The sequence below is a fragment of the Necator americanus genome, chromosome III, assembly GCF_031761385.1.
Source record: "Necator americanus strain Aroian chromosome III, whole genome shotgun sequence".
Classification (NCBI taxonomy): domain Eukaryota; kingdom Metazoa; phylum Nematoda; class Chromadorea; order Rhabditida; family Ancylostomatidae; genus Necator; species Necator americanus.
In genome coordinates, this window is record NC_087373.1 from 24,903,807 (window position 1) to 24,919,582 (window position 15,776).

Sequence of the window (15,776 nt, forward strand, 5' to 3'; positions counted from 1 at the left end):
CTACAGTTCATTTTTAAAAATGACATTCACAGCTTCGCCTACTGGTTTTGCGAATATATTACGTTGTGATAAAAATTCTTCTGGTTCGTTAAGTTGAAGTGTGAAGAGTTGGATGAGCGCAACCACAAATGGTTCTCACCGTTTCGTAGACACGACACTACATTGGTATGGAGGACCTGTTACTCTGCGAGATATTCTACCCACCAGTCTCACGCTCCCAATTCTTCATCAATAGTATGCAAAAAAAAAGCCGGTAAGAAGCTCCGCTGTGAATGCACGATCGATGGATGGTTCGAAACCGTCCCAGTGCCAAACAAGTGTTTCGACTCTTCGGGGGTCGATAAATTGGTCTCAGACATGTCTGGGAGGATAGAAACAGTGACTTGATGCGTCTGCCAGCTCCAGACAGATGTAAGGCAGACACCCGTTCGTAAATTTCCAACAATTTTGGGTTGAGGTGAACGCGTTGGCGCATCGCAAACGGATTGACTGTTGCCGTTCACTTTATCCTTCATCCCTGACGTACAAAAAGTCTGTTACTATGTCTGATGTTCTGAACTGCATTCGATTTTAAGGAAGAAAAAAGGCAAAGAATCAAACTGCCTGACAAAGCCGCGACATTTACTTTCAGCATTACATACTGTGCTTGCCAAATATGGTTTGTACTAACTACAATACAAAGAGAAAAATGTATGGATAGTTAGTTGTGGATTTCCCCTTCACCGTGATGAACAACTATCCGCAAGGACCAAGGACAATGCGGAGTGGCGAATATTCCTTGCAAAATGTTTGCGAGCATCGACGAGAATGACCTTCGCTTTTGGCTGTTCAGAATAACTATGATTTGCGTTTCACTATCGGTGACTCCTGTAAAACGAGAGTCCTTTCCTCGGCATCGGATCCAGAAAAGAGGATTATCTTAAATACTTGGTAACTTTTGTTTAATACTAAAAAATAAGAGGCTTCCAACATTCTTCAATAGTGAGATGTATATGTGACCAAACGCTTCGGCAACCGACCATCGTTCCGACCTAAAAGTCATTAGCTTGAGAATTTCCTTTCCTTGTCTTTTTCTTGTACGCGTTGGAAACCATGTTGGTAGAAACAAATATTAATAGTGACCCACTGCCGACCTGTTCGTTCCCTATTCACCAGTAGTTGGCAGTGGTCACAAAAGAAGATCACTGACATCCACTGCTTCAGGATTAACTGCCTTTAATGCGGTCATAGGTGCGATAGAGAGAAGCCGGACCTTGCTCATGTGAAGGGGGTCTAGCTCATGGGGTGCAGCTCACGTGATGACGAAACCTTCGCCCAAAGTGAAGCGGTCCCTTCGTAAATCGTCCAGAAGAGTCGGAGCATGCATCGGCCCGACTATCGTTTTTGTGGATGCGGTGCTGCAACTGCAACTGGAGATTGCGATTGTGATCAACGCTGCGACTGCTTCGTTATCCTATTCTAACGGACCATCCTGACACAAATGTTCCTGGTCCTATTATTCTAACAGAACTGAAGGAAATGCACTCCATCCATTTCTGTCACGATAGTACCTTAATAAGACACTGAAATTTGTGAAAGTTTACTTAACGAAACCCGTGTGAGAAGCTAAACATAATAACAGTATTACAAATGTGGGACTTTATCCAAACATTTTACGAGCAGTAAAGGAGGGTGTTCGATGTAGCGCATCAGTCGGGCTTCGTTAGGGGACCAGTCGGGCTACATTCCTCGTGGGTGGTTCTTCCCACATTCCCGAATATGTGCTTCGTAGCAGTCGACACGTGCAAATAGCCCTTGGCCCGTTTGAACTGGCTCCTGTCCTGGTATCGGTTCTGTAAACGACGGCAGGAACGGCTAAGGATGGGTTTTGGAGCTGAAGCTACAGAAGGCACGAACCTGGCAGGGATGAGCTGTTGTACCAAATGTTTGTCGTTAACGTTGTTTAATTTTATATTCTTATCATTGTCGGAATATCAGAAGTAACCAAAGGTAGGAGTTGCAAGCAAAATGCCTGATCCCAATAAAAAATAAATGCCCCCATTGACTTTCATAGATGTATGGTGGTGAGAGACTTCATTACATAAACACTAAGTAAGTATCCAACGAAACTTTTTTCAATAAAAAAACGTAAATACAAAAACACACATTAGTAATGCAGGTATGGGACAAAAAAAATTTAGGAAATGAATGATGTGGAAGAGATAGAAGAGCATCTATAGCTGGGTCAAAACGACATGAAACACGGACCGTTGCGCAAGCGGCCGCGCTCGGAAGCGGTGCGGTGGAGACAGCGGTTGGAATCGAGGTGGGACCATTGCGAACTGCAGAGGTGAGTGGCGGTAGCGTGGATCCTTACACGATCCCAACCGCTCCGCTTTGAGCGCAGCCGCTTGTGCAAATGTCCGTGTTTCATGTCGTTTTGACCCGACTATATTTGCAGGAAAATTTGAAGGACACAAACAGGGTACGGAAGCCGGGGCAAATAGAAAGGAAACCATTTTCGCAATGAAGTGCGAATTAATACTGGGAGTAGCTAGATACTATCCTTTTTTAAACGCGAAAACATTACAAGATAGGAGTCATCAGGAGCTTTTGAGTGAGATTTTATAATAATTTAGAAGAAATCAAATGAAATGGTGGAGGAATTAGCAGAACGTGGAAAAGGCAATCGAAAACGACGGAGCATACAGAAGACATAAAGGCCGCCCAGCTAGCGCGATTACGATATAAGGTTGGACCTAGAGAAAAATCATGCAGAGCACCAAAGGTCCAATTTATGACGCGAATTGCACATAACGTTACCTCCAAAGCGGAAAAAGTGCATGCAAAAAAGGGCATGCAAGAAGGAGGAACACCTCGTAAATAGTCTAACACTTCCAACATCACCTGACGTTTTTGGAGGCCCTTCCGAGATACCAAAGTCCTGCACATGTCGATTTTCGCTTAAGGTTCTTCGAACTCCTTTCTGGAACCCTAACTTTAAAGGCATCACCCCACAAATCTGGAGTGGTACGGATTTCAGCTGGAGTATCCGTATGCGGGATTGTAGATTAAGGAGAGGGGGTGACTCGCTTCGTTTCTTTCTAACTACCGTAAAAAACGGCCCGGATGATGCGGCTCCGAACGTTCCGGCGCGCTGTTTTCTACAACCATAGGGGCGCGCCAGTCTTGTGCACGGACCGCATCTTTCGGGCCTTTTTTGCGGCAATTAGGAAGAAATGGACGGAATCACCTCCTCTCCATAATCTACGATCCCGTATACGAATACTCAATCTGAAATCCGTACCACCTCAGAGTCGTGGGGTGATGCCTTTAAGGATATTGTGGAATGAGAAGCGCGAACTCACAACAACACATTACAACTGGTGGCATAGCGCTTTTCTACGACAACTTCTACACGAAAAAAAATGTGAATGGTATGTGTGACCAGTATGTGTCAGACGTGGAGAAAAGACGAAATAATGGATTGGACGCCTCTCATGTTACAAACTGGCAGCTCTAAAAACACAAACAATGCAGTTCAATTGCTACTGTAACTGGTATTTGGTGTCGAGACTTTCAATCACAGTTTCACTTCGCCAACGTTTTGAATGGTTACTTCACAATCTATAAACTTACATTTGCGTCGGAGAGCTTGGAGAATTGAAACTGAAAAGAAGAACAGAACATGATCCGGTAAACTTAGCACGGTCCCATTATATTTAAAACTGAAGGAAGTAAACTCACATTAAGAAAGTGACGGCAACCGTTAAGAAATATCTGTGCAGAATCACTGAATTAACTAAACGAGCAGCAGCACATGAAGAGTCAGTGGGGAAAAATTGTAAAGGTAGCGTATCAGGAAACTAGTGTAGTTGGGAAATATGTGGAGAAATATAGAGTTTGGGGAGTAGATTACGGGTATGTGTTTCGCTTAATTTCCCTGGTGGTCTTTAAAATTGGCGTTGAGAACTGCTTTGTTCCTGGGAGGTACGTGGAAGCGCCCCACCCTGGTGCACGCACCGCATCCACGACCGAGCGGTTGAAGATCAATGAGGTCTCCTCGCCTCCTTATTCCAGTAAACCAGTGAATAGGTGGCTGAAGGGACCGAAGCGCGTGCAAAGGGGCGGACTCTAACCAACCTCGTAAGAACTAAGGCAGCTCCCTGCTGTCTCTCAGGACGATTAGGAGGGATTGAGTGGGGCCACTCTTATACCCGTTATCTACACCCCGAACTCTATATCTACATTCATCTATTGTAAATATAATATTTATTCATATTTCTCTATGTTTTCCCTGTAAGATTCTCATTTTCGCCAATTTCGTGATGCAGTGCCTTTAAATACTCTTCTGTTAGACATCAATGTAACTTGGATCGGTGGAAAAATTCTAGAATTTTTGGTTCTTTTGAATTCGACGTTCCGGTTCTTGTCCTCTGACGCCGCGTTCGCGAGTGACGAGTCCACTTCCTGTGTTGAAATGCAGTTGAGTCTAATTGGCTGAGCCGCCGTGCTCGTTGAGGATTGATGCCGGCCAGATTCGATACAACGCCCTCCCAGTTCGACCCATCGGCCGGCACTCACAATAACATCTCGCTCTGGAGTGTTTTTCCTTTGTCTAAGTACTTGCGATCTCCCGCTGCTACTGTAGCACTGAAACTAGCAGTAATTCATTTTCTATGGTTACGGTAAGAAATGTAGAAAAAGGTTATTCTAGGAGTTGATTCCTTTCTGCTTAGGCTTGATTTGCAAAATGCATCCACTGTCTGCCTTATATTATAAATATGTAAGGTCCTTCTTAAGCAACGTAAACATCAGCAGTTCTCTTAGCTCCGAGTCGGGCGTCATATAAATCTGTCGGCCGTCGCCCATTCTGGATCCCATGGGATTCGCTTCCTCTCAGCACAGCTTGTCACTTGCCTCCTCGTGTTTCTTTCGACTCTTTCCGCTCCAAAAGAGAAGAAAGTTCTTTTATTCACGCTTTCTTTAAATGTATACGGTAGAAAAAATGGTACTGATGAGATTTTGCGCAGTTTGACTATTAAGAGGAATTTGGAGCAGCAGTGCCTGCTCATCCTTCATGAGCTCCAAATTTTCCAGCATAAAAACAGTGACCAGAACAAAATAGAATGGCAAAGCTACATTGACGATGATTCTGCCCAAAGTGGACGATCGTTTTCGATGTGTTCTTGAAAGAAAGACATTAGAAAATCCTGCAGTTACTTATGAAAATTCTCCTCTTGGATTATTTTTTGTCATTCTAACCGTTTAATTCTCTTATAATTGTTCCTGTATTTTTCTCCCCTTCTCACTGAGAGCCTTACGATCGTTCCTGAAATATCGAGCATATACGTATAGTGGTTAGATTTCTAGTATGTCGTTTCTGCAGAAAGGGAGAAGAGTCCCATAAGACCCTCAATCATTCCTCCCATATTTGTAGAATGTGGGGACCGGCAATCGTATCAAAAAATCATAAACAAGCAACACCATGCAGCAGTCACAATCTTCTCTAATAGGTGTAGTCGGATGAACATTTAGTAATAAGTCTGACTCACAAGCGTAAAATTTCTTCCTTCTTTCTGTTAGAATTACGGCACATAAGTTTCTGACTTTATGAGGTGTAAACGTTCCCCTTTTCGGCAGTCAAAGCGTCCTGATTTCTAAAAAAAAATGCACAACATTCATTTATCATTTAGCAAACAATCAACTGCCCGATTTTTCTCTCGAAAAATTGCCCTATGACCTACTCATTGAACTGAGGAGAAGTAGCTAACCCAACTAAAATAGCTGAGGTTCGATTTAGAATTGCAAATGCTCTCCTGCTGCTTGAATTTATTCGTAATCATTCCAAGTCCGAAAAGTTGTATTTTTTTTACAAATCCGTTAATTTTTTTTGTGTTTTTGTTGAAAACAATTAGCTGATCTCAATTTGCAGATGTGGCTGTGATAACCGGCGAATCTCGATGGGTCGTCGACATCGTCGGTCGAAGGTGACCAGAGTGGTGAATCTCGTGAAGAAGATCATCGCTTTCTTCTTCTCACACATTGGACTCTGTGCGTTGGTGGGTGCTTAGGTCCTATCACCTTTGGTATTATGCCAATATCCTTTTTTCAAGAATAATTTCATGGAGCCAGAGGAAAGACTTGACTCTAACAACTGCATCGTGATCCATTAATTGCTTATTCAATTCTGCATTCCTTCCTTTCTTTTTTTGTTTCGCGAGAAAGAAACTCGATCAGAAAGCTGACGTCGCCTTTATTTTTCCCTGCAAAGTTTTTTCTGTTTCTCTAAAATAAATTTTCGTGAGTATTTATGATGAGTTCCGATGTTTCACGCTACGTCCCAAAACTGCACGAAGCCGATCGATTCAGTTCTATTACGAATGGAAATGTCAAAACTGCTGCGCAAGAAAAAAAGAATAGATATTCCGCAGGGACCTCTCGGTGAGGCTGGTCCCCGGAGGATCGCATCATCATTCGTCAACTTGGCGACTTAGCACTGACTTTCCGCTCCAGCACAGCTAAAAAATGAAAACGTTACAGATGAAGTGAGATAAGCTTTGCAGTTGTTTAGGTTGTCGGCTACGCGTTGCTAGGAGCGGTGATCTTCCAGGCCGTCGAGGGACCGCATGAGGAGCAGGTGAGTTTGTCGCAAACACTGTTATAAGTCACTGCGACTGGATGTGTTGTGTTAGAATTCTAGCAAAATTTCAGAGAGAAAGCTGGAGAAATGCCCCATATCTGATCTTGAAATAGATATTAGTAAATGAATGTAGCTGTTGAACCACTCCTGGATTTTCCTAACTAACTCCTCGCACTTGATTCTAATGATATAATGAGCTTATTCTTAAATGGAGGATGTGCAAAATCTATCCACTGTCTGATGCGTTCTGTAACCTTCGCTCAGATACAATCCTCAGTGACAGCTGCGAGGGGACGTGCTGTTGATGTCGTCTGGAATGCAACCTTCCGTGTGAATCGCCTAAATCAGGATCAGTGGAAGACGGCTGTTTATAAGGAGGTAAAGGTAACGCTTTTCTTCTCTGAGTCCTGCCCCTCAACCGATTGTTGCAGGTGAAGAAGTTCCAGAAAGTTTGTATGCAGGCGATCCGAAAGGGTTACGACGGCAAGGAGTTCAAGCAGGCTGCTCAGTGGACGTTCACAGGAGCGTTTCTGTATTCTCTCACTGTAATCACTACTATAGGTGAGGAAGAGAGTTTAGTCGACAGTTAGAGAGTGGAGAAGCAGGTGGAAGTGAACTTCCGAAATGCAAGTACGATTCTTTTTCTTCTTCTTCGTTTTCTCCCAGGGAACTCAGTTTATCAAGCCGATCCGGAGCTGTCCGCATTTTCTACGTTCAGGTTACGGAAACACCGCTGCTAAGACTTACATCGGGAAGACCCTCACGATGTTGTACGCGATCATTGGAATTCCCTTGATGCTGCTTTTCCTTACCAATATCGGTGATGTTATGGCAAAAATATTCAGGTAAGGCGTTTTTTTTTCTTCTCCGTATCCGTGAGTTAATACCTATTCAACGTTCACAGTTCAAAACTAAGGTAGGCATTTTGAGTTAAGAAATATATCGAGTTTTCTTCCCACACATGCGCACCGGAGGGGTCAGACATGGTTATGGGAGAAAATCCTCTCAAATACACGCACTCCCTCCCCCTCTTCTTCATCTCCTTCTCCAATGTTGCCTGCGACAGTTCTCGGTTGCTGCCAATTCAATATATTGGAAACTTCATGTTTTTCGAAAAACCAAAGACAAAGATGGGAGAATGTCGTTTTTCCCATCTTCTTCCCGTCGAAAATTTGGAAGAACGCACAACCATGGGAATACTTTGATGTGGCGTCTGATAGAGAAAGTCCTCAGCCACAACGCACTTGAAGATGAAATGCTTCGCTCTAAGTTGTCTCCAGTTATAGGACTTTGTTCAAGATAACATACTTTTCGGCGGACGAGCAAAAATCGAGATTTGGCAAGTTTTCCATTCCAGAAAAGCGGGGAAGCGTTTTATTGAATCACCCACGTGTTCGTTTAGATGGACCAAGGAGACCCCACATGCAGAATTTCCTCCCTTCGGACTGTCTGGTTCCCATAATCTAGATGGGATAAATTCAAAAAAAGTCGGAAAATTTCAACTTTTGTTCCATCTAAATTCCGAAAACACCTTGAGGTGAGAAAAAAACAACGATATGACATTTTTGTAGCGCGAACCTTCTTCTCTAAAAAAAAGGACCTGAAATATTTCTCTTGGTCCTCTTAGCACGAAGTTATTCACAGTCTGTCAGATCTAACAATGTCCACAGAATCTGAGCTTTTTTGCCATTAAATTCCAATAGATCCGCTTTTAAACTAATTAAATTCTTCATTTTTCAGAAGTAGCTTCAATTCCCTAACTCTTCTGCAAAAATTAGTCTCAGCCGGGTGTCGAACTTACGAGGTCTCACTGTTACGTTGTAGACGCGTCATACATTTTCAAAAAAATGTTGGGGCTTCCATACTGTCCTACACCTGAAACTAAATACAATATTTTGTAGTTTATGCAGTCCTTTAGTATTATTCATTGTAATATTCCATAATTGTATGTAATTATCCATAATACTACGTAATATTTTGTCCTGGTTATCCTGCATTCACTGCCCTCCATTGCACGCTATCCTACGACCTCTACCCCTACAACCCCCTCCTCTGCCTTCCGTGAACGGGAAAATCCCATCACACGCTTGACCCTGGCTGCCGGTCAGCCGACACAATCCAGGGTAAGTGCAGCGCATTTGATGTCAGGCATACTCTTCTTCCTGCTGTCACACATTGCCTCTGTCTCGTCCCAATCAAATTTCCATCGAAGACATTTGGCGCCGACTATATTTGAGATGGTAGGCGAAAGTGACCAGCAAATTTCCACGCAGAAGTTTCACTTATTGGTTTTAGCATAAATTTCCCCCGTTTTTATATATTTTTTTGCTTGCACTGCATTTTTTTCTGACTTTTTATTTTTTAGCTTTGACGAAGTTCGTATAATCAATTTGATTGCATAAACAACAACAGAATGTTTCTTACTTCAGTAACATTCTATTTGTTTATCTTTTCATTTCAGTAGCTTCTTTGTAGTTTCTACTTTTGAACCTGGCTAATCAGTCTTCGTCAGTTTTCGAGGTTACATGTAGAACTCGCCCCACAAACGGTACAAATGTTCTGATCTGCTTCAACTGCTTTTTGCTTATGAGGAAATGCAAAACAAAGCAAGTGTCGAAAATGGGTTTTCGGAATTTCCATTTCAGATGAGTGAAAGTTAATTGAAACTAAGTTATTCGAGGAAATGGTGGCAACATGTTCGTAGGTGAAAGAACCTTTTTTCGACCGCAGTCGTTTTGCCAAACTTCAAAAATGGAGCGGAAACAAATTACGAAATCGGGCGGAGTTATATCGTAGCAGAATATTTCCCGCCTGCTTACAGTGAGAAAGAGCGGAGTATGTGGCAAAGAAAGCAGTCTATCTGGAAGGAACAATAGTTCGTTTGTAGGTTCCTGTACGCTCAGTCAATTCGCCTGAAATACCGGCTTATCCTGTGGCACAAGAAGCGAAAGGTAAGAACTCAATTACTAGAGGATGAAACCCGAACGCGTCTTCACTGTGTTTCTGTAACTGCGATTTCATTCGGTCCACATTGCCACCTGTTTAGAAAATGTCGACTGTTAGTCCTTATGCTCTTAAAGGCATCACTCCACGAATCTGAGGTGGTACGGATTTCAGGTGGAGTATTCGTATGCGGGATCGTAGATTATGGAGAGGGAGGTGATTCCGTCCATTTCGTCTTAATCGCCGTAAAAAACGGTCCGGAAGATGCGGCGCGTGGACAAGGCTGGCGCGCTCCAATCGAACTCGTTGTAGAAAATAGCGCGCCGGAACGCCCAAAGCCGTATCTTCCGAGCCGTTTTTTTACGCAAATAAGAAGAAATGAACGGGATCACCCCTCTCTCCATAATCTACGCTTTCGTACAGGAGTGATAGGGTGATTTTGATTCTTACGAGGGATTCTTTCTTGTTCTCTGCATGATTCGCTACAATGTGCTTTTAAAACTGAATCACGAGGGTTCCAAGCCGGTGTCTCTGTATGAAAAGATCTCTGAAAAGACTCCTACATGTTCTCAAACCGATAATTTCCTTCTACTTATCCAGGCTGCAAAAATCCGTCGAGCCAATTCGCTTGTTTCTCGACTCACCCGAGCTCATCGAGTTAAGGCCGACTCGTCGATTGATTCCTTTGCCGTCGGTGCGTCACATAATTTCTGGAATCGCACTGTAGAAGAGAAGAATTTTCTTTAGGCGGTCCTGATGTGGAGGATCTGCTTACCGCCCGTGTGGAGATGGAACAGTTGGAGGTTCGAGAGACCGCTCAAGCTCAACTGGAGAAAATTAGCGTTCCGTTATCGTTAGTGGTGCTCACTATGTTCGCCTACCTCATTGCTGGTGAGAATCTCTTTTTTATCGATTTGTCATTGGTTTGTTGCAGTTTTTGTGGATTCACACAGGATTTGCGAAACAAAAACTCTCAGTTCAGGTACAATTCTTTTCAAACTATGGGAAGGCTGGACGTTTTTGGAAAGCTTCTACTTCTGCTACATTTCCCTCACCACCATAGGTAACGCCTCAGCATTAGTTTGTTCGGAATTTCCATTACAATTTTCTAGGAAGAATAAGCATCTTGGAGGTCGCGGTAACTAAAGTTTGGGACTTCAGGCTTGAGCTTAAACGAGAGTTTTTCCTCTCACACTCATTGTTTACTAATACGGGCCTTTCATCCATTCTTGTAATAAACTCCTTTAGAACCGCAGTGGAACATTTTTCAGGATTTGGTGATCGCTTTCCCGGCGCTTCCGTCGGCAATGACAAAGACGCTCAGGAGAAATTGGTGATCACCTCTGTTTACCTTCTTTTCGGTATGGCACTCCTCGCCATGTGCTTCAACCTCGCTCAGGAAGAGGTGCAGCTCAAAACGCGCTGGATTGCCGACCACTTCCGTTCCAAGCACGACGACGAAGATGACTAGTTTTTAATTTGCTTGTACATAAGATAAAGAGCTTCAGTGTCCGAGACTACGAACAAGTTAGTGAATCTGGAAAAAGTATTCGGCAAAACACACGTGCGCGTGCGCAACATGCGAATCGCTTTACTTTTCCAAGAAATCGCCTTCCCCATTAATCTGATCTCCAGAGTCGTTTTTTCAATTTGGTGTTTTAAGCGCCAAAAAAGGAATAATTTCATCAAATTCGAGCTGAGAAAAGAGCATTTTGAAACTTCATTTGCTACATTCATCACTAGTACTAAAATGGAAAAATATGATTCATGCAGATTTACCGACCTTGAAGAAGAACATAGATAGATTCTCACGCCACAAACTCACAAGTCATCAGTACTCGTGCTAGAAAATATAGAAGAAACGTAGAAAATATATATAAGAAAATATTATAAATAAAATATGAAAATATAGAAAAGAATGCGGCACCGACTTGCCAAGTGACGTCTGCTCACAATTCTTCTGTGATGGACGTGATGCACTCATGACGAGGGTGCACGTTTGTGAGTTCTTATCGCCGCTTGTTCGCGGGTAGGAAGCGGAAGTCGCCCACGGAATGAACTTTGCGGCAAACGCCTCATCTCGGTCTTCTACCTCGTTATTCCACAGTGAGACTTCTCGTGTTTTCCCCCTTTTGGAAGGTCACATTGATGTAATAACAATAAGCAGACCAATTATTAACAATATTAATAACAGCTTTGGCTATGAATTTTGCTCCGTTTTAGTGAAATCTCACCGTTTAAAAGGTAACTTTACCTTTTTTCTGTTCTATAATCCGCAAAAAAAGTGACGCAGCGAATACAGCGAATTGTGGAGTTCGAATTGAACCGTGAAGGAATGAGGGCTGTAGAATTTCCAAAATATTAGCAGCCGCCACTTCAATTTCGAGCCTTAAAGCACCAGCTGGAAGTCTTTCGATGAACTTCTTTCCTTTTTGGGAAGTTTCCGATTATATTCATAATCCGTTATGAATACTTCGGAAGAAGACAGTGGTGATTTCAAATCATGAAAAAATCTTATCTTACCACAGATACAACCCAGGCATCGGTTTTTCACAGCTATTTGTTGAAAGGAAATTTATAGATGAAATTTGTTGTTGTTGTTTCATCTTTTTGACTAAGACTTCTTAGAAAACTAACAGACTGACCAACCTCGACGCAGCCATGCAGATCGCTTTAACGAGAAAGAACGATGTTTGTGCCATGTGAGGCTTTTATAAACATATGATCAAGAATGCAGTTTTCTTCACTTTTCCTCCTTTCTCATTAGTTTGGACCCATAAAAGATCTCAAACATTTCCATGTCGCCGCTTTTCTGTGAATCGCCTCCGATGAAGAGGAGCTGCAAACAATCACTTCATTGTTAGTGCCTCCTTTGGTCCTATTGAGGGCCTTTCGCTTCCGTTTCTGGGCGCGAAGGTCGAGCTGGGCGCTCTGCGATTGGAAGTCAAATAGCTAAGATCAGAAATCTCTTCTATGTTCATCCTCAATCGATGTCGAACTTTGCGGAGCGTGCTGTTCCTCAAGCTGGTACGGGTTTCACTTTTGAGTGATCCGAGAGGAATTGAGTCAAATATCGCCGCTCCTTGTCTAAACGTCATTATCATCCTTCTCTTCGGTAACTTTCTTTGTTCCTTTTTTCCTTTCTCAGCGAGACCTTCTCTTGTATAACATGCACAAGACAATTTAGAAAACATGGTTGTAAGGATGAAGGCGTATCCCTTCCCTCTTCCTTCTGAAAACAGTCGTATTCTCTCGATTTTCATTCTTAAACAGAAGAATTTTTGTATTTCATGTCCGACTCTGCTTACCTTTTAAACCGAAGCGGTTTTAGGATCGAATACCTGGTCGAGAAGGTTTTAAGAATCCAATAAGCTTCAGGCAAAGAGATTACAATTTTAGAAAGAAACCTTTTTTTTCTCAAGAAAAAACTTCTCTCATCAAATCGAGGCGTCGTTCGTAGAAGTTGATGGGTCGAAGCTGATCTTGCGAAATTGACATCGCATTTAAAGTTAAAGAAAGGTACCCGTCTAAATCAACCTTTTGCGAACAAGCTTCGAGAATGTTCTACAATAACCACATCAAATATCATGGTATCGATTAACGACCGAAAATCTTGGTTTTTTCGAAAAATAGAACCCTGACAAGACTTTCTTATCAACCTAATATGCACTGAACCTTCATTTAAGAGTGCAAACAAATGAAGCGCTATCAAGCTTCTTTAGCTGAAGTGTCTAGGTGACAATCATGCTGTAATCTTTTTCTTCTTCAACAACATCACATTTGTAAGAATCTTCAAAGTACTCAAATGGACACCACTGTTATGATCCAAAAGGTTTTCTTAATACTATCAGAAGGAAACAATGTACAACCACTGACCACTGTACAAAAAAAAATAGGCAGGTCCGTCACGATATCGCACTAGTCCATCTATCGCATCCGATTCAGACTTCCTTCGTCGAACATTACACACTAAGTAGCGATGTAGGCATGTTTTTTTTCGATAGATACGAAAAACGTGAAGCTTCAGCGTGGAATGAGTGCATGCTGCAAATCCACAGACGTTGTTAATATATTCTATATTCGACTATTCAAATATTCGACTTTCGATGAGATAATGACGGATCACACCGACATTCGTAGAATAGAGAGTTTCCAGCTTGTTTAAATGGCCAGCTTTACGACGAATCCTCTTCGGAACCTGAAGTGGCTGAACTAAGATACTAACTAAGCGCCTATAACTGTCATTAAGTTTATAAACGATTCTCTTAGCATTTTTGTTCACTTTTAGATTTTGAAAAGATGTTCCCATCATTAATTTGGCCTCCGAACACTAATCTAAAAAATATCCATCCTGATTGCCGTAACGTTGACGTTAGAGATTTGTTAGAGATGCTCCAAGGGTCCTTTTGTCGATCACGTCCTTCCTAAACAGCATTCTAAAGTAATAGTTGGAAAGTAAGCTCTGAATTCCTTCTGTTCAATAGAGATGAGATTTGTGAGGCTCGATGTCGTTTTAGTTAAACTAATTCCGACCGAATTCGTGAATAATACGGGAAATCACCTAACAAAATCAGCGGGAAGGCTCGTATTCGCCTGTCTAAGACCGCTTTCCTCTCATTTGAGTACAAACGCCATGCTGATTCCTCTTCGTAGTCGCATTAATTTTTGAACATTAAGGCAGGTGCAAAAATACAATCGCTTTCCAATAAACAAAGTTTCGTATTTAATACGATAAAAGCATTCTAAAAACTTTCCAGATATTCACATTCAGATTTCCAGAAGTTTGTAGGCTTGACAGTAATATTCAACATTCACCATCCCTCAATTTCTCCCGTTACTTGTAAACAACAAATAGAAATTAATAAATTTCTCGTCGTTTCTGTGCTTTACGATGTAGTTTTCTTCGAGCATTTTAATGCGGGTTGACGTTAGAGATTCGTTAGAGATGCTCAAAGTATGCTCTTGTCGATCACGTCCTTCTCAAACAGCATTCTAAGGTTAGGGTGGGTTACTTCAAGTTTGTTATTTTGGAAGAGGGCAGGGCCTTTTCAGAGCTTAGTCAATGAATTTTAAATTAGTGAACTTGCAACCCGAAAATATTTGCTTGCAAGGAACCAGTGTTGATCTGCCCAATTAACTTTATGCTACATTCTTTTCTCTAAGCAGAAAATAAACTCTCGTTATGAAAATTGAACCGAGTTGAGCCACTCAACAGTTTTCCGTCCTCAACGAACCTCTTCTTCTCATGCTTGTGACTCGTTAAGAATTCTTCATTGCTCCATGTACGGAGAAAAACGCTCACCTGCAGTCAACAGTCCTTCTAAACCACACTAAAATTTCGTCAAAAGAAGGCTTGAGAGCTGAAGAAGAAGGGACAGCCGTTATTCTGAGAAAAGTGAGCTCGATGGGACCCCATCGTACCAACGACGTTTGGTGGTTTATATTGCTTGGGAGTTATCTCTAACCTGGGGCGGGTGTAGTGTATCAGTTAGAGGTTCCGCTTCCTGCACGATCGATCGGAGGTTCGAATCCGCCCTAGTGCTCACCAAGCCTTTCATCCCCCCGGGGTCGATAAATTGGTACCAGACTTGTCTGGGAGGATAAAAGCACTGACTTGACACATCGGCTAGCCACCGCAAGTCATTGTATAGGCCAGATACACGTTCGTAAACCTCAAACGATTCTGAATTGAAGTGAACGTGGGGGCGCATCCCAAGCGGATTGATTAACGCCAGAAACTTTAACTTTTTTAACTTTATCTCTAACCAATCCACTTCCCTCATTGATTTCATTGAACAAATGAACTCAGATGATATTCTTGAGGTAGTCAATAACTCTGGGTTTTTTTTTTTTGGAAACCATTACAAGAGGATTTTTTTTTTGAAAATAACCTCATCTTAAACTGCTAAGATAACAACAGGAACAACAAAATATTTACTTTAGAGTCTGTATCTTTCGCCCATCTGTTGGGAGAACAATCTATGCCCTTTGCTCAGAGTTCAGGAGAGTTGAGTTGAACACGAAAAATTTGTCGAGCGCTGCCTTTTGGAGTCATCGCATCTGTCGAGCTTCCTCCCGAGCATGTGATGCTCTATTGGCCCAAACCAAAGGAAAATCGTATATACGGTATCATAAAGGATATTGATTGCTTTGGTAATAAAGTAGGAATGATAAAGTGCGCGGCGCTGATCAACTGTGGGAATACGCCCAC

At 42.2% G+C, this 15,776-nt stretch overlaps 2 protein-coding genes across 3 annotated transcripts; one reads left to right on the forward strand and one right to left on the reverse strand.

Moving 5' to 3' along the window:
- Positions 1-19: 19 nt before the first annotated feature.
- RB195_010830 (uncharacterized protein) lies at positions 20-11,036 on the forward strand (the record flags this gene model as incomplete). Of its 2 annotated transcripts, XM_064191995.1 has the most annotated exons (11): positions 20-83; positions 2,220-2,329; positions 6,554-6,619; positions 6,887-7,000; positions 7,054-7,183; positions 7,341-7,467; positions 9,510-9,573; positions 10,166-10,259; positions 10,313-10,456; positions 10,548-10,628; positions 10,837-11,036. In XM_064191995.1, the coding sequence occupies 11 exons, from the start codon at positions 20-22 to the stop codon at positions 11,034-11,036; spliced, it is 1,194 nt and encodes a 397-aa protein (XP_064049578.1). The 2 variants fall into 2 exon arrangements, with proteins under 2 accessions (XP_064049578.1, XP_064049580.1); XM_064191996.1 differs by lacking the exons at positions 20-83; positions 2,220-2,329 and adding an exon at positions 5,943-6,041.
- On the reverse strand, positions 1,720-4,007 carry RB195_010831 (uncharacterized protein; the record flags this gene model as incomplete). The annotated part of the gene is made up of 5 exons (XM_064191997.1): positions 1,720-1,832; positions 2,887-2,965; positions 3,619-3,648; positions 3,727-3,772; positions 4,003-4,007. 5 exons carry the CDS (start codon positions 4,005-4,007, stop codon positions 1,720-1,722), a joined length of 273 nt encoding a protein of 90 aa, XP_064049579.1.
- Positions 11,037-15,776: the final 4,740 nt, after the last annotated feature.